This window comes from Corvus hawaiiensis, chromosome 8, assembly GCF_020740725.1.
Source record: "Corvus hawaiiensis isolate bCorHaw1 chromosome 8, bCorHaw1.pri.cur, whole genome shotgun sequence".
NCBI lineage: Eukaryota > Metazoa > Chordata > Aves > Passeriformes > Corvidae > Corvus > Corvus hawaiiensis.
Window position 1 is genome coordinate 16,418,217 of NC_063220.1, and position 23,764 is coordinate 16,441,980.

General features: G+C 35.6%; 1 protein-coding gene and 1 long non-coding RNA gene across 7 annotated transcripts in view; one reads left to right on the forward strand and one right to left on the reverse strand.

Annotated features, from left to right (window-relative positions):
- Positions 1 to 476: 476 nt before the first annotated feature.
- MYOF (myoferlin) overlaps positions 477 to 23,764 on the reverse strand; it is a 64,350-nt gene continuing 41,062 nt past the window's right edge. For 2 of the 6 annotated variants that reach the window (XM_048310668.1, XM_048310667.1), the window contains 27 exons: positions 22,660 to 22,802; positions 22,188 to 22,361; positions 20,872 to 20,983; positions 19,647 to 19,724; positions 17,686 to 17,867; positions 17,435 to 17,593; positions 17,178 to 17,276; positions 16,719 to 16,880; positions 16,030 to 16,195; positions 15,350 to 15,426; positions 13,849 to 13,905; positions 11,575 to 11,586; positions 10,668 to 10,766; positions 9,915 to 10,040; positions 9,019 to 9,174; positions 8,812 to 8,903; positions 7,683 to 7,853; positions 7,013 to 7,161; positions 6,647 to 6,786; positions 5,968 to 6,056; positions 5,791 to 5,886; positions 5,067 to 5,208; positions 4,654 to 4,753; positions 3,598 to 3,791; positions 2,259 to 2,368; positions 1,779 to 1,926; positions 477 to 1,329 (listed from right to left, as the gene is read on the reverse strand). In XM_048310668.1, coding sequence (XP_048166625.1) covers positions 1,294 to 1,329; positions 1,779 to 1,926; positions 2,259 to 2,368; positions 3,598 to 3,791; positions 4,654 to 4,753; positions 5,067 to 5,208; positions 5,791 to 5,886; positions 5,968 to 6,056; positions 6,647 to 6,786; positions 7,013 to 7,161; positions 7,683 to 7,853; positions 8,812 to 8,903; positions 9,019 to 9,174; positions 9,915 to 10,040; positions 10,668 to 10,766; positions 11,575 to 11,586; positions 13,849 to 13,905; positions 15,350 to 15,426; positions 16,030 to 16,195; positions 16,719 to 16,880; positions 17,178 to 17,276; positions 17,435 to 17,593; positions 17,686 to 17,867; positions 19,647 to 19,724; positions 20,872 to 20,983; positions 22,188 to 22,361; positions 22,660 to 22,802 — 3,269 coding nt within the window. In that variant the 3' untranslated portion in view covers positions 477 to 1,293. The other 4 variants (XM_048310671.1, XM_048310669.1, XM_048310672.1 and 1 more) reach the window with 3 other exon arrangements.
- Positions 15,753 to 23,032, forward strand: LOC125329168. The gene is made up of 2 exons (XR_007205062.1): positions 15,753 to 15,972; positions 22,148 to 23,032. It is a non-coding gene; the product is annotated as an uncharacterized LOC125329168 (long non-coding RNA).

The following is a 23,764-nucleotide window of genomic DNA, read 5'->3' on the forward strand; positions in this document are numbered from 1 at the left end:
CAGAATAAGGTTACTTATTTTGCCTGACAAGTACATGCTTATTGTTTTACAGTACTGTGCTATAAGAAAGTGTTAAGTATGTCACTAAATACAATGACAGAAGCTTTTAAAGACTAATTAATTTTTGTAGTTACTTCTGACATCTTTTTAAAGACAGCTGAAGTCTTTATCCAGTCAAAAGTGTGACAATCATATCAAATGCTGATTTCAGGTTCTGCTGCAGATTTCTTTCATTTCAAGGACCAGAGAATGTTCAGAGGTACTTCTGCTTCAGCCCTCCATAAAAGTGAGATAGAATCACAGATGATGACCTGATTTTTAGTGCAGATTATATTTTACTCTGCCTTGGGAGAGGAGACTGAGGCAAAGTGAGATACTTCCCATATGCAGATCAGATTTCAAACAAGGGCTGATTCTAGGTCATGTACCCTCGTGTTTTGATTCATGGTCATCTCTAAATACAAGGAGTATAGTGAAACTAGTCAACAGATTTCTTTATTAATTTCATAATTAATTAATAAATTAATGAGAACTTTGTGCAGAAGTATTTCCTTATTCTTCAACCCTAAACTCCAGGGCTGTGATATTACATGCTCTGATAGACACTACTTAAGTCCTAATACATTGTAGTTTTGTTACAGTTGAAGAAAACTAGAAACTTGCATTTTACTTGTGGATAAGTTTATTTAAAATTTTGTAAATATACTAAAAAAATGCATAATTAATTTCTATGTTTATGCACTTGTCAAGATATGTGTATAGTGTTTGCAAGTCTACAGCATGGCAAATAAGAATGTTAAGAAGCATGATGATGAAAACTTTGGAACTAGAAACAGTGTATGACCCATTGGTTGCACTGTGATGTTTCTTTGGTAGGCATAATTGTAAGTAGTGATTGTTTTCCTTTAACTTAAAATGCAGAGTTTCAAAGTGTGCCCAATGAAAAGGATTCTCAAAAGGAAGTATCCATTAAAAACCAGAGACAGCAAAAGCAGGCAGCTCCTCGGAGTGATTTTTTATGAAAAATCCACTTTAAAAGCAACGTCAGAAATTTACCATGCATAGATACCACTGAAGTAAAAAAAATGGGGGGTGTGGGTTATTTCTTGTTTTTAAAACACACCTTCCATGACCTCTTGAACCTTGGTTAACCTTATTGAAAGTCTTAATTATCTATTTTGCTGTTCTAAATACAAGCAGATACAAAGGATGGAGAGCCTTGCTGATTTTGGTCCACAGCCTGGGGCGAAATTTCAGTACTACTTAAAAAGATGAGGTAAAAAAAAATCTTCTTTAAATTGGTTTCACGATCTTCATTGACAAATAATTCTGTTGGGGGAGGAAGAAGGAAACAAGAGAAGTAAAATGATGTACACAAAATACTTCGGTGTAGCTTTGAAAAAGACATTTAAAATATTAGAATGGATCAAAATGTATTTATGGTGCGGTAATTTCAGTTAAAATACAGGGAAAATAGGTAATGTTTTTTCAGACTAATGTAGACTCTAGGCCAGCTATTAGCTATTTTAATTGTGTAGATTATTAACTCTTCTAAAGCAGTTCTTTGTTCCATCTTTAGTTAATAGGTTAATCTTAACCTAAATTTTAATTGTTTCTCAGTAAAAATCAGTTGAATCTTTTTACATCTATAAGGATATAATCCCTATCTCCTGCTAAAACAGAGATGATGGACTCCTGAGTAAGGAGTGTATCTTGTTGATGACTCCTGTCTAAGCACATCCCACGGCTGAGGAACAGTAACATTCAGGAATTCTTACCGGCAGGGAATAGAGCAGCACTGCTGCAAACAGGAGGAGAATCAGCAGGATGATAAGGCCTATGAAGAGCCATTTAAACCTGCGCCACACAATAAATTTCATGGTCTTGCAGGGATTTGTAAACCAAAGGAAGGAAGTATCTGGCCGGCTGCATTGTGGAAGAAACAAGTATTATTTATACTCTAAAACCAGGGGATACTTAGGTTTATAACACACTAAGATTATAACACATTAAAACACGCTGGTCTGGAGGTTGAAGAGAACAGACAGTTTTGAAATGCAAGATAGCAGCTGCAGTAAACATGTGCCATTAGTACTGAAACCACCTTGCATTTTATCCTAATGCTTGCAGGAGGAAACAAGATTGGCTTTTATAAATGAAGTTTTGCAAAGGGTAACTGATGACTAATATATTACTGCATGCATCAGAGTAGTTAGATATTGAATATTTCTAAATCTAACGGGATAAAAATATCTTACTTTGGTAGATCTAGTTTGGGGTTCATGTTGGGTTCATCTCTTCCTTTACCAGCTGGCCTTTCCTCAGCTTCCTTTTCATTGACAACTTCCAATGTCATTTCAACTTTACCCTTCAGAAAAAGTGGTATGAGACAAGCATCTTATTGAAATTGCACTAATAGGACTTGCTTGGTACTTCTACAGAAGAACCAGCATCAGCTCATGGTGTACATCTGGGTTTCCCATTTCCTTCTCAAAATATACTGATCTCTGTACCATGACAGCGTCACAACACAGTATCAGGAAAAGACACACAGAAAAAACCAAATCACTGGACATAAATTTGTTCTGCTAATTCATCTATAGTTCTGTTTTAAGCTATAATTTTTTTTTCCAGTTTAGCAAAACAAAACCAGTTCTTCTCTTTTTTCAAAAGCAACCCAAGGACTGCATATTTTCCAAATGACCAAGCATCTAATTTTTCATATTGCTGTGGCTTATAAATGTTTCTGAATATTTTTCCTCATTTATTAAATTCCAGTGATAAAGTTTAAAGGCAAAAACATTAGAAAGAAGAAGAAGACACATTTGAAAGGCTTAATATTCTGAAAATTATAAATATGCATTTATATTCTCTGTAGAACAAGTTAGAATGCTTTGGGTCTTCTGATTGCATACATAATCACAAAGCTAGTCTGGATTCTCAGTACAGAGATTTTGTTTGCTGTGTACAAAAATCCTTTGGATTTAAACTTTTTCCTTTAGTCTTCAACGCATTTGGGATGTCTCTGATGCTCTTCTGAGAAATAATGTGATAAATTAAAGAATCACACAATCATTTAGGTTGGAAAAGACTTCTAAGATCACCAGGTCCACCTTGTCAACTAGAGCATGGCACTAAGTGCCACGTCCAGTCCTTTCTTGAATGCCTCCAGGGATGGTGACTCCACCACCTCCTTGTGCAGCCATTCCAATGCTTAACAACCCTTCTTATGAAGAAATTTTTCCTGATGTTCAAGCTGAACCTCCCCTGGCACAGCTTGAGGCTATGCATTCATTCACATGGCTTCATCAGCTGCTTTGGCAAGATAGCATGATTCAACCTGGCAAGCACAGTCTTTCAAGTTAAACAAGGTCAGCAACAAACTAAATGAATGAAGTATTAAACTCACATTTTAAAACAAAAACTTACTGCTGGAACAAATTCCTGAACTTGTCCATGGAATGTCCTATTTACCCCTCCTCCATATATCCACTGAAAGCTAACAGCTAAGTGGGAGACTCTTTACAGTCTTTCTTTGTAATTTGAAAAGTAAGGTGAGCACATCTGAAGTACTTTTAAAAGAAGTAATAACCATACCGCTAAAATACGGGCGCCATCCTTTTCAACATAACACGGCCACCATCCTTTCATGGATTTCTGTTCAAAGAGAGAGGCTGTCCTGGGAGCCTTCTGAGAACTGTCTGCCTTGTATTCTGGGATCATGTCTATATTACACTTCTCAGGAACTTTTGCTGGAATGATTGTTTTATGTAAATCAAGTTCCACAAAGCCTAGGAGGTGGATACAAAAATAAACACTGCATAACACAACCAACCATACAGCCCAGCAGTTCAACATCAACCTTTGCTATCTCCAAACATGTTATACAGGAAAGGCAATCAACAGACACATTACATTCTTATTTGTCTAAGGATGTTGTGAGGCAGGGAATTGGGACACATTGTGTTTAAGCCCCTGCTGCTGGTGTTGATAAATTTCATTTAGCAAGCTCGACTCCACCTCCACCTTCTTTAATGCAAGATCATTTGATTTTTTTTAATTGAGGATTTTCCCCCCCCCACATCTAAACAGAAGATACTCAAATACAGCAATGTAATAAGTAATTTCTGACAGCTAAATGCATAATTTAGCAAACTTAAATGACAGTTACAAATCAACTATTTGTTTTCAGATTTTGAGGCCTATATAGTTTGTGTGTAAACTTTGGAGCTGTCATAATACAGGGCAGAGAATCCTGTGCAGAGCAGTATCTCTAGAAAAGGTAGGGATTAATAACAGCCTAAAGTAGATTGCTTAAACCTAAATTACAGCATTATGTCATTACTCTTATTTAGAACTGAAGTACCCTTGTTCAATTAATTTTACTTAAAGAAAGAAGCAAAGTAAATTTTCACGCACATTCTGATTTTACGCGCCTTGGGAGACGGCTCACCTGAATGAAAAGTATCTTGGTTTACCTGCAAGTAGGCCTTTCCTGAGTGAATACTCATTCATTCAGAAGGAAAGCTGGAGTGCATTTCCATGCTCAGTGTCTCACTGTAAATGCAATCCTCATGTGGTAATTTAAAATTGTTCACTTTGATATCCTTCCTTCTTTGAGACAACAGTAACTATTCTTATTCAAAGTCTTACCCAGATAGTCATCCAAGGAGAACTTGTCATTATCCCATATTTGAATGATCAGTTTGGGTGGGATTCTGAATTCTGTCTTGTCAAGACTCCAAAAATGTTCCTAAAATTTTAAAAAATGAATACCAAGCACCTTTAAAAATTACTTATGAAAATTCAAAGCTGGGGTCTGCTAGTACTTGTGAATTCTGGGGATGGTGGAAGTATTAAAAGATCTAATCTTGCCCCTGCAAAAAGGAGACTGCTGTTGTTGCCAGTGTATTGTTCCTGGCCCAAAGGCAAGGAATCTGTTCACAACAGCAGTGTGAGAAGAGTATGCAGATCTGAGCCAAATTGTCTCTTTTAATATGTAGGTACAAATTACCAGGCTAGCTAGAATCTGTATTCTAAGCATTGAAATCTTTAGCAATACTTACCTTTTTGGAAACTAAACAGAGTTGCTCTGCTGGGAGGTAGTCAAAAGGAAAAACAAATCTCCAGTTAAAGTTCCCTTCACCATCTAATGATCGGTAGTGAACATCAGTTTTCTGCTTATTTTCTTCATTACCAGGCATCCACCTGAAAATATGGAGAGATGCGTCTGGTGTTTGCAGTGGGACTACACTGGTGCCTGTTTGTACTGGAACAGTGTCACTAAGGGGTTGCAGACAACCTGTAAGTGTTGCTCACAGAGGGCGGGGGAGTCTTCCACGCCCTTTTGTAGTTGGCTCCAATTTGGCACTATAAATAGGAACATCTGAACTGGATTTCTGATCTAAGACCAGCGCCGTATCAGCGGTGAGTTGCTGAATTCTTTTTTAGGGAGAAATTAAATCAGCCTAGTAGTATATTTCTCTGATTTCTATTGACTTTTTTTATATTAAGACTAGGGAATGTAAAAAATAACAATCCAAGTCATGCAACACCAAAGATAACTCTATCTTTTCAGTTGCTATCCATCTCAAGAGGTGAAATTCTGGGAACTTTCACCACACATTAACTGGTCATGCTTTATCTCATAAGACTTCCGTGCTCCTCTGAGGTTAGCATTTGACTTGGCTGAATGAAAAAAATATTTGAAACCCACGGTCAAGATATTCCCAGGACATTCTGAATGTTATTCATTTGTAAGTTAAGTGTTACATGAGAGAATGCTCCTACCCCTTCACATAAATGTCACTCATTTCTTCTCCTGTGATGCTCTTTTCATCCAGAAGGACATCTTTGGTGTTCCAGACAATCACACGCAAGATATACCTAAGAGAGATGTTTGGGACAAGAGAGTTGAATTGCTTTGTCAAGGCTGCCAGAGGGTATATAGTATGTGGGGATACTCACTTCTTGGCTTTTCGGGGAGTGATGTTGAATGGAGGGCCTGGCGGTCCTAAGCTTTTAGGGAAAACATCCACCCACATCTGCAGCTTTCCCTGTAGCAGTGAAGAAGATGGATGAGGGATTGTTTGTTGTATATAGGTTTGTCATGGCCCCTTTATTTTTCAGACAAGTTTTCTGTTTCTACAGAAACTTTCTTAAAAAACCCCAACCACTGGTGAGTTAGGTAATGCCAGAAAAGTAACGTTAGCCTTTGTTCCTCTCTAGCAGCGAGGTCCAATGTAAGGCTTCATGTTTAAACTTGCACCTCTGACTTGTAGAGAATTGACAAGCTGGGTCTCATTTGTTGGATGCAGCTGGGAAGCTCTTGAGCTAGCCTGTCTCCTTTATTGCTGGTAAGGCATAAACATATATTCCAGTTTACTTCAGTAACAAAGAAAGAAATAAATCTTTCCTAATTTCCCCTCTGCCAGTGTTTAGGATGTCATTTGGAGGTCTTAGTGGCAAAGCATAACTGCATTTTATTATGTTTCTAGACTAACCTGCTTCACATTTTCAGCCAAGCAGCAATGATTTGTAGCCCTCTTTTCCCCTGAGTGATACCATGCCATTAACACCATGACATAAACTCTGGAATGCTCCATTTCTGCTTTCAAGAAACCATAACCAAGCCAGTTCACAGTACCTGGGAGATGTTGGGCTGGAAGGTGCTATATAAGGTCCTTGTTTCCACATGTTCAGGTACCAAACCCTGGGTTCTGAGGATATGAAGGGCTAACCGCTCTTCACCCGGACCAAGATGCTGATGCAAGATTTTGTTAGCTTCTGAAATAAAAGAAATGGGAAAAGAACAGGGGCTTATGAACTAGAATTTGCATTTGAAATTTAAAACAAAAAATTAAAACCAGGTATTTAAAATTGAGCAGAAAAGTGTGCTCAACTTGGAGAAAAATCAAAGATATTTTTCTAGTATTCCATAAATAACTGGAAATTTTTATATTTTATCAATATGAATTTAAGACATACATATAAAATAAGTGAACAAGCTCACCAGCTTCTTCCAAAGTATAGTCTTGTCCCCCGTAGTTAATCTTTCTACCATTCTCAGAGAGGACAGGAGGAGAATAGCCTTTAAACCTGGCTACATTTTGCAATAACTGGGTGGGTTTTAGTTGATCACGCCAGGTATTCACACCTGAACTTTTATGAAAGCAAAAGAAACACATTCTAAAATTATTCACTATTCAGGGCATTTACACATCATGTAAAATGTATTTATTAAACTAGCTCAGAAAGAGCAGCACTGTAACTGCCTAGATTGAGGCCTCTGGAGTTTGATATAGTGACATAATTTTGTAGCAGCTCAATTACCTTCCAAGACACAGTAGTTTTTTCTTTGTGTATCAAAATAATTTACACTGATAGATGCTTTCATATTTACTTCCATCAGTAGGTCAGAAAATTCTCTTAAGTGTGAGTTCTCTGGACAGAAATAACATACATTACTGTATTAAGAAAATATTAAAATAGTTCACGCCATGGTTTTCAGTGAAGGCTATTCTGAAGATTTAGTTTCACTTGGAATTTAGATGATAGAGTAAGCACAACAAATACCCTTGAGAAGCCACAGCATTGGTTTTTAACCATAGAGTTAAGGGCTTTTTTGGAGACTGGGTACTAGGTTTTACAGATTAAAATTTTCAACAGACAAAATTACTTACATCCAGTACTGCTGTGGGATGCCACAGTGAGATCCATAACGAGAAAGGAATCTATTTTCAAGATCAATTATGGTTTCACCCACTTTTTCATCACGAGTCAATGTGTCATAGTCATAGACTGAAATCTTCAGATCCTTTTCTTGAGGCAAGAAGCAGCTGAGTTCATACATTCTAAACATAAAAATTCCTCGTTAAGGCTATTGCTCTTTTGAGCAATGCTTCTTATTTTTAAACTCAAAAAAGCCCAAAGTAAACAAAGCACTTATTAGTTTATCTTTGAGCAATAGCCTTTAGAAGGTATTAAAAGGATGCTTCCAGAGCTGATGAATCTAGAAGCAGTTATCACGCATGCTCCAATTTCTATTTGCATTTATAAATAGTTTTATTTGTACTCCTCTGGCTATTACCGCCTTCCTTTCTGCACAATGTATTACTTGGATGTTTTCTGTGCAGTAGCTTGAATTGGGACTGAGGAAGAAAGTTACCTTCTGTCTGAAATCAATTATCTTTGCTGTCTATTTCTTTGCATAATCTGAACAATTGAAAACCTGTAGTGCATCATTGCAAAGTGTGCTTTTCAAACCCGTCATAATCCTTCTATTCCTCCTCTCTGTACTTTCTAATTTATCAAAATCCTCCTACAAGTCTAAACCAGACCCAGAATTTCATAGTAATCATGCAGATGATGTAACTTTTCATTCCTATCTAGTATTTTTTATTCATATATTTCAATGACATCATTAAGCTTTGATGGAAAGACCAGTGTACTGGGAATACATGTTAAAGCTGATTACTCGTGAGATCCATCTAGTTTTCAGAGTTAAAACTTTTGCCATATTCTATAGCACATTTTGTTATTCTTATATGACTAACACAGGCTGGTTTTAAGATCTACACATTGTTTTACTTCGTGCAATTTACCCACATAACAAAGAAAATCTAGGGATTAGCCAAACATCTGTGTTTTCCAATGATTTCAAAGGGAAATGCCTTATGCAATTTTACGCACAATTAACTGTCAGTATATAACTAGGAATAGAGCACTGAATAGTTCAAGTAAAGGTTTACCTTAAAAAATAGGAGAACGGTCTAAAATACAGTAAATTGAAAATACAAAAAAATATGTTACCTGCCAAAGATTGGGTTGAGGGTATTAGGCACATAATGATCTCTGTCTTCAATTACTTTTTTACTTAGAGATATTTTTATATAAGGATCACACTATTTAAAAGAAAAGAAACAAAAATATTGGTAAGAAATAGCTACCAAAACTAACTTTACTTAAAGTATAGGAGAGCAGTTAGCTGACAGACACTGCGACAGCCAACGTTCTCACCAGCCCGTTGTTGTCCTGGGGCTGGAGCTGCAGGGCTCGGACGATGTAGATTCGCACAATGCACTCCTGGGGCCCGCTGTCCGGCAGCTCCCGGAACTGCCGCGGAGGGGCTGGAACAGCGGGATCGTCAGGCAACGCATAGATTTTAAAGGATCCCTAAAAAATGGTAGAAAGACACCATCAAGATAAATGGAGAAAAGTCACTCTGCTAAGTCTGTTTCTTCTTATTTATCCTACACATATACATTCTGGTTTATACAGGAGTAGCAGAATTCTAGCCTGATCCACAGTGACTTAGAAGTATTTTGTTTTATTTTAGTGGATTTTGGATATTAAGACTTATTAAAAGGCAAGGTTATATCTTCAAGTCAGCTGTTTTGATGTCAACAAAATTACTCTATTTTGTTCCAGCTGAGAATATGTAACAAATACTTTGTTTTTCTCTCCAAAAGCATCATTTAAGGTTTGGGGGTTTTTTGGTTGGTTGGTTTTATCTACATTAGCATTATTTTAATCTATAAAAGTCACAGAAACACAGAAATAGTACAAAATACCTTTTCCAAATTCATTCTAAAAACATACTTTGTGGAACTTTAGTCCTGTTCAAGAGGTTATCTGGGAAGGTTCTGTCCCATGGTTACCAGGAAAGGTTACATTAGCAGGAATTATATTCATTTTAGATTAACATGTAGCACTTTTAGTGTGGGCAACATGTAGCTGTACTTTCCTTGAAAAAGATGGGCCTGTACCTAAGTAGTTACAAACATCTGTTGCCCGTACTAATGCACACATCCATATTTAAGCTGAAACACTTGCATGTAGATCTACTTAAATAACCACTTATATACAGAAGACTGCAACTAGCATTTGTTTGTTGCCCATCATTTGAAATTTACCTTGAATTCCCCAACCACTGATGGATCATCACTGTCCTCAGATTTGCCTCTGTATAGTTTAAATGTATCACAGAAGTCTGTTAAATTATTGAATTCAGGTACTTTTTCCAATTCACAGTCATACACCTTAAAAAAAGAAAAAAGGTAAGTTTAGAAATTATCATACATATCAGCTCCACCATGGTGCCACTGCAAAGTATTTTATGTTTGATGGACTATTTCAGGGAACCAAAGCTTTTGGAACTATTTTATATCAAAGTGGGAGCAAATGCAATGTTTGGAGAACATGTGATAAAGCTTCATTTAGGCTTGGTTAAAACCAGAGTAAGTAGCATATCATAAGCTTATCTTTACTTTCTTTGTTAGCTGTATTAGATAAGAAATGAAAGCAGTCTCACTTCAAATTTTAGCCAACAAACAGTAAATGTACTGATTCTCTGTGCTCATACTTTCTTAATGTGTATGTTTATTTAGGATCTGCCTGGTGCCCAATGAAGTCAAGACTAAAATTCCCTTTCACCCAAGGCAAGATTAAACTTTTAATACATCTCTTAGTAAGTGTAGTTAAGTAGAAGAGAAGCCAGGATATCTTCTTAGAAGCTTAATTTCATCACATGACTTAGTAAAGAACCTTTATAGAAAATCATGTATAGCTGAAATTTGAAGAGCATTTAAAAAAAAAAAAAAAAAGTGGGACAGGTCTTGGGCCCATAAGCTCTGAAATATGTTAAGCTATTTTATCCTGGGCAATACCTTTAAAGTGTCATATCCTTTTTTAATGTACTGTCCACATTTTTCATATTCTCCTATTGAAGCATAAAATTTGCTCCACCAATCCACAATTTCTTCCTCCTTAAAGAAAAGCAAAAAAGATTTTATTGGGAGATAAAGTCTCTCTCATATCATATTCAACAGCAAAAATAATGAAAAATTAAGCACAGTAATAAATAATATACTCTAAAACTTATTATCAGTTAGGTAATATTAGAACTTTATCTGAAAGAAAATTAGAATATAATAATTAAGGCAGTTGCAGATCTACCTCACTGCTAAACCAATGCAGTTGAGAAGGAGTAATTGAGTCTTGCCCTGTTAGAAACAGTACTTCAATAAGCCTCACGACACCAAGATACTAGCAATCTATACATTCTACTAATACAGTATTTCTGTGGGGTTTTTTCTATTTTTAAGTCTGATAATCACTGTTTAAGAAAGTGATCGTTTCTGTATTCACGTGGACTGCATAATGTAAATACTTTCCCCTGAAAACAAACTTTCAATGGTAATGAATAACGTTCATCTGCTATGAATGAACAGAATGAATAGTATTCATCCACTGTAAATCTGATTTTTTTTAAAGATTGTTTGGACTTACAGAGAATCTTAAAGTATTATGCAGATCATTAAAGGTGAGGGTTTGTTTGGGCTCTTTTGGATTGGTTGTTTTGATTTTTTTTATATATAGGGCTTCCTATTTTAGTCTTGCATATTTAGCCTAAATTTACCATTTTACAAGTTCACTGTAGGTTTTATATCAAACACTTTCAGAGATTACTGTTCTCACCCACATGCTTATAATTCTAATTTGTAGGCAGTATTGATATAGTGGTTTTCAACTGGAGAAAGCAATGTGTAGATTTTTTAAAGTAGTATACATTACCTTTTCTGTGAGCTGCTCATGAGGATCAAGTCATAAGAAAAGAGCAAAATAAAAACAATGTTAAGGATATGATTTGAAGAATTTTATACAGTTAAATAGGCTTTAAATGGTTAGGGGTTTGTATATAGTAAGTGTGCAAAGTAAGTTACTAACATCAATAATTTAGAAATACTTTTGAAGAATATTCAGACACCATGTGTTTAACTTGATTTTTTTTTTTCTGCTGTCAGAAAAGCAGAATGTTCTAGATATTGAACTGGAGTATATATAGAGATATATATATATACACATACATACGTACACACATTTTAAAAACATGTTTGCAGGACTGTAAGACATTATTGCCCTGTGCTTCTTCACATAGCAAAGCAAAACTGAGAGAAGCCTAGATTTTTATTGTATCATTGTGGTGTTACAGTCTGGATTCTATTTACTGGTTTCCACAGTATCATCGCTCCCCACTTTCATCTGTGGCTGCACAGAGCACTGGATCTGATTTATTTCAGATGAAAAATATTTCTAAGAGCAGTTACAAAACTGAACCTATTCCAGACATTTCCAAACAAATTTCACATATGTAAGATTCAAGTGGGTTTTTTCCCCTTTATGACTATTTACTTCTCTATAAAATAATTTGCTAATGCTCAACATCTTTTTCCCGTTTCCTTCTACTATCATTTAACAATTTTTTACAGGCTGTGGATTTTCAGGAGTCTGAAAAAAAGATGAAGGATTATAAAGTACAGTAGCAACTACTCTATGTACATCTATAGATTTATCCATATAAGTGTGAAAACAATGCGCACATTCCAAAATGCTTCACCTGTTAAATCACAGATACCCTAATTACGACCCCACAGTCCATTAAGAGCAAGCATCATGCATCTCATCTGGAAGCCATGATTAGCAAGTGTCATTTGTGCTACTTTTTATACATTACACCTTGTGTTTTCATTTAAAAGCATTAGCAAGGAATTTTTGTGCAAAGCCGAGGAAATATGCAAAACATTTTATGAATACAAGCCAAATGCATCAAGTCAGGACATCACTCTGGTATATCATTCTCATTTATTCCCATTTCTGTTCTCTTAAGTAATTATTTTGCTGGGATGTTCAGGTCTATTTGTTTTACTAGTCTTGTCTACCTTCAAATCATATAAGTACAGCATATTTTTATCAGATTAGCATGGGACTGTCATTTTCTAAAGACAGTTGGAGTGATTTTTTTGTGGAAACAACATCATTACCAGCAAATTATGGGCAGAATTCATGAGGTAATTTTGAATAGTTTGCCATAGTTAAATTTCACTTTTTAAAAATACTGTTTAAATACAATGTTGACAATGCAAAGGTTAACTTGCATAATTATGCAATCATAATTTAAACACCCAATTTAAAGTCTATACACAAAATACACTGTGTAGAACTCTGAATCTTTCATCAAAGAATAATGTTGGAAGAGTTTAAGTCAGGGGTTATGTTTTGGGTTTGTTATTTTTTCCCCTTGATATACCTTCAAATGTCTCTTCAAATAATGCACTTGGTAGTTTTGGGAAGAAGTAGTTAAGGAGGGAAAAAAATCAAAACCTTAAGATCTTCTTTAAAAATTCCCAGAGCAAATAATAGTCTTCAGTATTTAGATATTATTGTTACTAGAAGTTGTAATCAGGATGTGCTCACAGAATGCCAAAATACAGAATAAAATGCCATATGATAAATTGGAGATTTTGGAGTGAAATATTCACATGGTAAAATCAACGTAATATTACTGTCCTTTTTAAAATCTACCCAGTGACTCCACTGTAGATTGTTATACATGAAGTTGTCAAGACATCAACTATTAGCTTTTTGAACAATTTGGAATTATGGAAAAAAAATCGAAGAGATGCAGTGGATCCCTAGAAAATTCAGAGTTAGAAATTTTTAAATTGTAATTTTATTTTCCAGGAAGTAGACTTTTAAACAAAGTTTAAATATTAATAGTGTGGTGAAATAATTCCTGTTCATTTTGTGCTTTTATCACAGAGATTCTAAGTAAGTTGACACAAAAATGAAGTTTTTAGTAGTTCATACATATTCTATATGCATAGTAAGATTTTCAGGACAAGAATACCTTAATATAACTAATCATACTGGACTTGTGAGCATCATCTCCTCCAAAATCTCTCTGTGGCCAAACTGCCAAGAGAATTACCCCCTCAAGACTCCATACATTAACATTCCTCCCCATCCAACCCCGTCCTGGTCACCTGCATGCATTAGTTTGGTACATACATGCACTGCTGTTGGAGAAGCCATTTTGCTGAGTGCTGTTGACATACTGCTTAAACACTGGAAATTGGAATGTAATTGATGAAATTTTGGCATTTTGTGTCCTCAGGGTGTTGTCTGCATAGCACTTACACCTTCCACAGTTTTACTTATTTCCATTTGGATTGTTTTGAGTTTTCATTCCTCTAATATGGATGCTTTCACTGTATCTAGGGTTATATTTGGCTTGGGTGATGCCAAACTAAAAGAAATTGTGTTTCTGTTTATGTGGCATTTAAAATTTTCCCTTTGTATTCAAAATAAACTACACAAATATAACCAATTTTACCAGTGACTTTGAAGTGCTAAGTCTTCTTTATTTTCTAAATATTTTTCCTTATATTTTTAAAAGGGAATAATAGTTCTCTGTTCTAGCTTGTATTAGAATATATACCAAATATGTTAGAAGAGAAAACCTATTTCAGATAAAAGTGAGACTGCTCTAAATTAAACATTAATGACAATTTACATGTATGATGGCAGTAATCACAAGATCATGGTCTATGATGTATTTAAATTAGATTCTGAATATGATGATGATAAGAAGAAGCCATGAAAGAAGAACAATGCAATCATTAATATACTCAAATAGCAGTAACAGTTCAAAAGTTTACATTCAGTAGTATTTACTCTGGGACTGCTGTAACAATGTCAAATATTCTGCATTTTCAAAAGTTAAAGTTGTGGATTAAGAGTCTGCAAAACTGCTATATATTAAAGGGCATAACTCCTCTGCTTCCTTTAACATAGCAGGCCATCAGAAATCTATGAACACACTAGGCAAAGGAAACATTTTACAGTCCTAAAAGAATTGACATTTCTTCCTTGAAAATGTACTGTTTGGAATCTGTCTTCAGTCATGTTTCAACACAAGAGTAAAATTCTGCAAGCAGAATTATTTTTTACCTGGAAAGCAAAACTGTATTGTGGTGGTCTCGAAAGAATCAGAGCAGTAAAGAGACAAGGCACAACAGAAAAGGAAAGAAGTGAAGTGTTAGTGCAGAAAAACATTGTTTCAGTGGTATTGGGCTTGGATGGCTTCAAGGTAAGAGAGGCAAAGCCATGACCGTGATAAAACGAGGGGCTGAAGGACCAGAGCATACACCTACTTCTAACTCCTTTATCTAGAACTGGTCAGTCTGTGCAAAATCAAGCTGCTCTAGCCACCATCAGTGGGAGCTGGGTAATGTTCTATCATGTGCTTTCAATAGCTATTGAACAAGTGAATTAATTCTTAAGCTACTGGTGAATTTTACCAGCACAAAATGCTACAGTTTAATGTTTACTATATGAAAACAGATTAAAATGATTAACATATTTCCTTTGCTTTCCTGTCACCAAGTACCTTTCTTCAATCTGGCTTTCCACAGGGTTGCATATGTTTCTGACAATTTTGCTGTCTAGATAGTTCCTCAGAAATCAGAGATCTTAAGAACAAAGTCAAGCATCAAATTTCAAAGATTACCTGAGCTGTTAGCAGTGGCTGTGTGTCTTCCATATCAATTACTGTATCCTGGTGAAGTGCAGCAGAGAGCAGACTAACTGTAAGCCAAAGGTTTTATTAAGGCAATATGTTGTAGGAAAAATATCTTACTAAACAGTTTCATCAGATTTAAATCCAGACAGTTACAGAAGATGTAAAATAATTCATTGGCTATATGTTTATCTAAAGAAAGCAATTCGTTGCCACTTTTTGCTAAAAACAGACAAAATATTTTTGTGCAGGATATACAAACATTTCTCAAATACACAGTATTCAAATTAAGAGTAAAACTTGAAAAAATACAGAGGAAATGTCAGCATTGTATTCAGACCATATTTGCTAGAATACTGGATCATTACTTTGGTGCTAGTGCAGAGGTGATCTCCAGGTAGTTAACTTCCAAGTTGGTACTAAAGAGGAACTTCAGGGAATGAGCACATCAAGTCCAAGAGTGCTTTGCATTATGCCCTCTTATGTTTCACAGAATGTTACACTAATTAATACTCTCTTTTAGGTGTTTTTCCTTTCAGAAAACATTATCTCCAACTAAGTACACAACACAAGATGTCTATTCATCAGTACAACATGCAGAGTAAACACTGAAGGTAGGTAATTCTAGTATCTCACAAGAAAGCAGAACGTATCATTTTCCAGTTTCCTACCTTTCAGCTGTGGTGCAATGTCTTGTTTAGTAGTGTAGGGGTCACAGCGAAAGCTTTCCAATAAATCAATAGTACATTGTCCCACAATGGGCTTCCGTCCAAATGGTCTGTGGTCTATTACTTTGATAACAAGGGATGGACTGTATAACTCCTCTTTTGGCAAAAGCTAAAAATACAAGGTTAGAGGTTTTTTACAATGCAAACAGAAGAAAAAGAAAGAATAAAGATTCTTTCCCTAAATCAGAGCTGTTACTTCATTTACCTACTATTGAACTACCATGTTTTATGGCTGTATGGTGAATGAAAACTTCTAATTTTATGAGTCAATAAAAGTCAGTAAGAGTAATTTTAATTGCCCCAAATCTTGAATTTTCTTTACTCTTGCACAGCTCCCATCCTAGCAATAAGAAAGTAGCCAAACATCTACAGGTAAATTGATGCCTTTTCAAAAAAAAAAAAAAAAAATTATATACTGCACTGGATTGTGCATATAAAATCATGCAACTTACCAGTGACTGTACACACATGTTTACATGATCTTTATTACAGTTTTCAGGCTCACAAATTGCTTATGGTAAATCAAAAAAGGATGTGTGAGCTTTTCTACTCAGAACAAACCCTTGAACTTTGAAACTATGGAGCCACTTATTTTGCTATAGATAGGTGGTATATAGGTTTTTGTAACGTACAACTTTCATGAAGAGAACAGAAGATGGAAAATTCGGTGTCTTTTTGAGGTTTTTGATCACCACAGATTCCACCATTTCACCCCCACATTCCACAATGAGACTTGGAGACATAACAGGTGCCAGTTGGTAGTTTTTCATGTTTCGCAGCCCCCAGGCCAAAATCTGTAAAATAAAATCCAATATAAGCAAAAGTGGGAAGGGATATCAATATGCTTAATATAACACTCAAAAAGTAGGAAAGAAGAAATAAAGATATTCAATAATAAAACGTGTCTGGCAAAATCTTTCAAGGTTCTAGTTCTAGGAAAATAAGTGGAAACAGTGAAATTCAAAACCACTTAAAGAACAGAGTATTTCTCACTATGAATTTTTTTGTTTTCTTTAAGTACTTACACAAGCCTCCTGTCCAGAGGATGAGAAGACTGTACTTGTATTCAGTTAGTTTAAGAGTAACCATACCTCAACAGCAGTGAGTTGAACTACTGGTCTGATTCCTTGAGGGACCATGTAAAGCTTTGGTGCTCTTTGTGATGGAAGAATTGGAAGGTTGGTACCAGCCTATTAAGACACAAACATGAATATTAGTTTCTCCCATCTTCCTTAGATGAAATACCTTGCAAGTGTTAAGACAGTTCTTCACATAATGTCTCATCATGGAAGAATATATACTGTATCTTATTATATTACACACACACAAAAAAAGGAGAAATACACACCTTGTCTCTCAAAATAAGTTCTGCAGCAAAAAGAATGTCTCCACTAGCTTTGCCATTATTTGTTACCGGATACCAAAGCAGTTTTGGTGTGATGTCCTCTTCTGGGATTAACTTGACCATGGGGGAACAAACGCTTCTTCCAAGGAATTCATCTTTACCCTGCAATAAAAAACAGCAGTAACAGCCATTGATGTGTTGTCAACTAACATAAATAAATAAAAAAGCAATCAGGGTAAAAAGATTTCACCTACCACTTGGTCACTGTCAAAAAGTTCAATAACAACACTAGGTGGGTTTTGGGCTATTGACTGTGGGTCCCCATAGATCTCAATTTCATTAAATATGAGAGTTTGGTCCCATGTAGGATTTAGAGTTGAATGAATGACCTCGGTTGTTTTGCTTTGATGGAGGAAAGAAACATGAGCATATGGATCTGAAATATCATACAAAGATTGAAAGCACAGAGTTACAGACAAACAAAACCACATCAAGCCATAAGGTATGCAATCACAATTTTTATCAAATGTAATATGTTATTTTTCTACTGTTGTTACCAGTTCTATAAACAATTCTATGTAAAACAAAAATGAACACATATACGTAATTAACATTTAATAGAGCAATTTCCATTCGATTACTAAATCACTTCCTTTATACAAGGCTTGATTAACAGTAATAAATGAAAATGATAAAATATCTTTCAAAGCAGAAAGATAACCAGAAAACTAAAATGAAACACTGTTTATACTAATCTTGCTTTAAATCTTGTCCATAGAAACTTTTTTGTTGTCTCCATTGATATACAACTGTACGGCCTCATAAATAATACAAAGAAATAATTCTAGTTCTGACTAGTTGCCAAACAACAAATTCTCCCAGGCTGTATTGCTCAGATCATGGTTAGGTTTCAAACATGCTTGTTTACAGCAACCTCTTCTTGTGAAACAGCTGAATGATTAAAGTGGTCTAGGCCCAGTATTCGGCAGGCCTTTAAATCATCAAGAGCTCTGTAGAAGGTATCTGATGATGGTCATTAATGTTTCCTGTACAAATTGCACTTGCTAAGGACTAAAGGCAATTTCAGAGGTTATCTTTAGGTCAGTTTCAATAGATCCTGACAAGGTATATGATCAGAGTTTTACAAAATTTGGCTAATTCTTCAAACAAATTTTAGAGGAAAATAAAATGTAGATGAGCTAGTTTATGTATGACTGCATCTGAGATGCCTGTCCTCAATTATACATATGCAATTTAAAGGCATTTTTAATTGTTTCTTTGCATTGCTTTTAAGTGCTGCATACTGAAACAAGACCAAATACACGCAGGCAGCCCTACAAAACCCTCCTCATTTCAGAAAATAGCACTAAAATTTGTAAAGCATTGCATCCTCTGTAACAAAGGCATTACACCTACTCAATTAAAGGGAGAAAAAAAAAGAATGCAAATGGAGGGTAATGGAGAAAGAAAATTCATTTCAGCTTTGTCTTCTGCTGAACTTCCTTAAAGGAAGTGTAAAGTCATATTCTTACAGAACCTAAATTCAATTTCCTCTGTGACTTTCCAGTGAAATTTTGATTTGAATTAGCAAAACTTGAAAGCTGGGTATTAGTCTGACTACAAAGATGTCAGATGGACACAACGCTGTTGGAATAACTAAGAGCTGGAAATACATGGGCAAGAAGTACACATGTATAAACAAATAAAAGACATGCTTATCAGTAAGGCACAGTGTAGTTTTCTACATGTTCATGGTCCATAATCAGTTAATAAGACACACTGAACACTGAGAGGCAGTTGGTGACATAAGTAACGAAGAAATCATCCAGCTTTCTTCATCCTTGCTTTTGTGCAAACTTCCTGCAGGAAAAAACTGCATGTAGACTTTGGTTAGAAGGAGAATCCAAGGCAAAAGGAAAGGCCTGGTCATGGGAAATTCAGACCTTATCTGAAATCCCATTCCCTCACTGAGAATTCACTGGCAGCAGCTGGTACAGGACATAACAGAGCACTTTGTTTGCAGCAGCCTCTGGGGCAGTAGTAACAAATTCAGGTCATACGTAATAAAGCTGAGACTTTCTTTACGGTGTAGTTTCAGTAGCTGGGACCTATGCACAGACCTTAAAGAGTCAAGATATTCTGCATCCAAATAAATCAAGCTACTAGTTCATGGCAAAAGTGGGTTTTCTGCACCTTTAGCAGGATTTTTCCATACCTGAAAAACTGTCTTTGTCTAAAGCCATGAGGTTTCTTGCCTGGTAGATGTAACAGCGAAGGTGGTAAGTATATACTCCTGTATCAAATAAATAAAACCAGTTCAACTGCATTATACAGGCTTCTTTTCTGTAATGAAGATATTTTAATGCCTTACACATTATAACACAAGCACTGTAGTAACATTTTTGCTTTTCATGTGCTATTAATACCAATCAGCTAGCACCTGAGGACATTTGTTCCAACACAACACAGAAATGAAAAAAAAAAAAATCACTAATGTTATTTGGGCTTTTTTCACCATATGATCATCTAAAAATCTTTCTATTCAAAAATTTGTTTGAAACAGTGTGATAATCTAGCTCATGCAAAGACAATCAAGAACTGGGCACTCCTGTGCTTAAGTATTCACTACAGCACTTCCAAGATCCTGGGTATTTCACATTTTTAGCTCTTAGCTAAGCTACTACAGCTTTGCTTGAAAAGATGTCAGGTCTAACCCTTTCAGCCCATGAAAAAATCTGAGCCACTACAGAACCTCATTGAGCTGAAACCTCTGACCTCTGGCAAGAAAAAGTGCCATTTTCCTCCAACTGTGGTCATTATTAAAAAGCAACTTCAACAATGTTCCCTGGGTTCTGAAATCTTTACGATACAGACATCCATTCCCAGCAAGTTGATCAAGTTCTGCAGAGTTCAAATAAAGACAAGTGTTCTAATCAGAGCTCCTCAAAAAGGATGTTAAGTCATACAATTGGCCTCTATTCCTGTTAACTAGCACTGGTGGCTCCCATCTCAACATCCCTGCTTTTGTGATTCACATTACAGTGATTACAAAGCATTCAAAACCAATCCAGGTTGGCAAAGCTACAGTTTTGTTCACTTTACCAACTCAACTACATGGCACTGCTTCCTCTGGCCCAGGCATTGTCTGATCCTGCACTGAGCTGGTTAAGTGACCTAAACCAATAGAAAAATCAAATTTACCCTTAAAATTCCTGTCCCATACAGGCTTTAAAAATATCTGTGTAACAGTGGACTGAAATACTGAAATGACTAACTGGATTTTTTCCTTAATAATTTAAATAGGGTCCAATCAAGGGTCTGATAGTAATTACTCCAGAAGGCATATAAAGCCAGATGTAAACCACAAAGAATTATGATTCTGTTTGAGACCAAAAGGAAACAGACAAGATTTTTGAGAAAGGTATTTTTAAAGAACCTACTGTCAAAATAGCAGGAAACCATTGGTGTATTGGCACCAAACACCTTTGTAGCTGACTCCTTGGTTTTGTCTGAACTCTTCCCTTCTCCATCATCGACACTATTGTCTGCTCCCTGAAGTTAGATAGAGAACAAAGTTATTGACTATTTACAAACATAGAAGGAACTTGATAGAAATGGACTATGTGTGGGAATTTATGGGTTTCCATCTCTCCTCCAGGACAAGGAGTAATTTACTTCTGTGAGCAAAAGTGCTTTACAGGATGTTTACTCATGTCCAGAGGTCATTTCCTGTTGCCAATTGAAGCTGTGCAGAAATCATATGCAATCATTTAATCTTGCTTCCAGAATTTCTTATTTCTGGAGATGTACTAGCTACCTATCAGTTCATAGTGGAGGAAAGGTCAAAGGTCTTCTGCACAGTGCTGCAGCAGAGAACTGCTTTAAGGCTTCATCCCAGCACTAGTGCAGGAACTACAGCTGTAAGCAAAACTGAAAGAGGAATTATTAAACTCAGAGCAACCAAATTAAGTGAAGAAAGAAAATTCCATCAGTGAATCGTTGGTCAACATTTGATGAAAAAAAGAGAAACAAACCAAGAAAAAAGTGCAAGGTTTTGTTAATGCTATACACTCAGAATCATTATATAGTTTACAAAAACAAAGGAGCCTTCTCACATTATTTGCTACAGTTTGTATTTTGGTAAATAGAGGTTATTTGTGAAGCTGTGTTAACCTGAAAACTAGAGGAATAACTGCATTCTGCTCCTCTATCTGTGTCATGTGAAATTCTGGCTTCTCCACTTTCTTATCTTTTCATGTGTTTGGTTGTTTACACAAGCAAATACTCATCAGGGGCAGCTTTTTCCATACCTGTTGTTTCTTGTGCTGATGTTAAAACATCTAAATTACATGAAAAGCATGAAAAGCTTGAGCTACCTTTTCACTTTATTTACAGGAGGCTCATCTAGTAATTTGGCCTTTCGAGCTAAATCTCACATAATGCACTAACAAAAATAATTTGAAAAGTAAAGCAATAAGTAAGATTTAAAAAATATAAAACATAAATTATATATAACATGATATACAATATTGTATATGTAATAAAAATATTAAAAAATAGTAATAATACAAAAATCTCTACCCCAACTTTAGTGGTCCCTTTCAGACTAAATAATTTAAACAATGTACACTGTATTAGCTTCTCAGTTATATATTAGTTTAACAATTCAGGGGCTAAAATGGCTGATATATTTGTTTATTTACTGCAAATTAACAGATTGACCTTTGAAAGACCTTTTTGACACTCTGTCCCTTACCAAAGCACCTTCAAGTTTAAAGATAGCTGCAGCACCATGTGTCTCTGAGGGAGCCATTTTTCGTCTCCATCGTCTTCGACGGAAAGTATCAGAACTGCGTTGCTCCCAGTGAAATTTCCAGCCAATCAGGGAAGCATATTCCCATCCTTCCTGATCTTCATATGATGACCTTCCCTAGAAGATACAAATTCTTGTTATCCACAGTGTTGTGTAACTGTAGTGAAAAAAAGCAGCATTTGCTGTGGCAGGCCTAAAAACCCCCTCATAAACCAAAGCTAGAAACGTCAACGTAGAAGAAGATAAAGAAAGGGAATATAATGAAAACATAAACGGTTGTTCAAGATTTTTTTTGGTTGGTATTACACTTTTTCTTTACTCAGGTAATGAGTAATCTCATGCAGTTCTTTTAAAAAAACCCAAAACCTCAAACTGTTAAAATGTGCAAGTCCTGATTGGATCTCTCTTTTCTTACCCTTCCTGCTGTAACTCCTTCAGACAGTTCCCTCCTACGTTTCCGCACCAGTCTTCGTCGTCGATGTGTGTGGTACATTTTCTCTGCAGCAACCCATGACTTGGGTTTAGTGTCCGGAGGAATAGTAATTCCATATTCCCATCCTAAAACAGAATCAATGGGTTGATGTATTTTCAGAAATACAAGCGAGATATTACGTAAAAAAGCATGGGGAATAGAGTGACTGTACCTACAGAGGATGAAGATTTATCACACAAGACTGTTCAGCATTGCAGACCCTTACAGCCCAATAGCCAGGGAGCCACTGATGACATTTTATAGTGATGCTGTGTTGTAATATATGTGACAATAAAAATCTCAACATTAAAACAGATACAATAAAGTTCTTTTCTTTGTATTCTTGTTTTCTCAGATGTTGATATCACATTTTCATACTTCACTGCAGGAAAAAGTAATCCTTAATTTTAAATAAGAGTTAAAAGTCCTGTGCACTCTTCTGACTCCAACAGCTTTTCATTTAAAAGAACACCAACTACATGAACTCTGATCATAGAACTTTAAGAACTGGTAAACCTGTTACTGTATTTTTGGTCTATGTATAATTCAGTTGCCAAGTATCTAAGACTCAGAACTTAATTTTAATTCATGTTATTAAAAACTTACCACAGACTTCTACCAGAAGTTCCAATTAAGACAGATATCAGTACTCTAAGATAAATCTAAGGTTTCTTTTTCTACTCTAATAGCCAGCTATTTTTTTATTTAAAAGCAGTAACTATTTGAGAGTTTTCATCTGGTTTAGAACAAAACAAAAATTCCTTATAGTTTTGCAAAATTCTGGGTTTTCCATTCTCTCCCATGATCTTCCTTTTAAAAAAAAATAATTTATTTTGTTTTCAAACCATCAACTTAATCTCCTGTAAATACTTTGTTAGGAGACACTGATTACTTTTTCCTATTGCTGTAGAATCCAAATTATGGTCTTGTGAGGTTGTTTATACCCCAACTTTCTAAGCTGACAATAGTAATAAGCATATTAGGATTTTCTACCCTGATCATGTTAGTAGTACATACAGTTTGAAAATCTCTGTCTAGCAGCACCTGA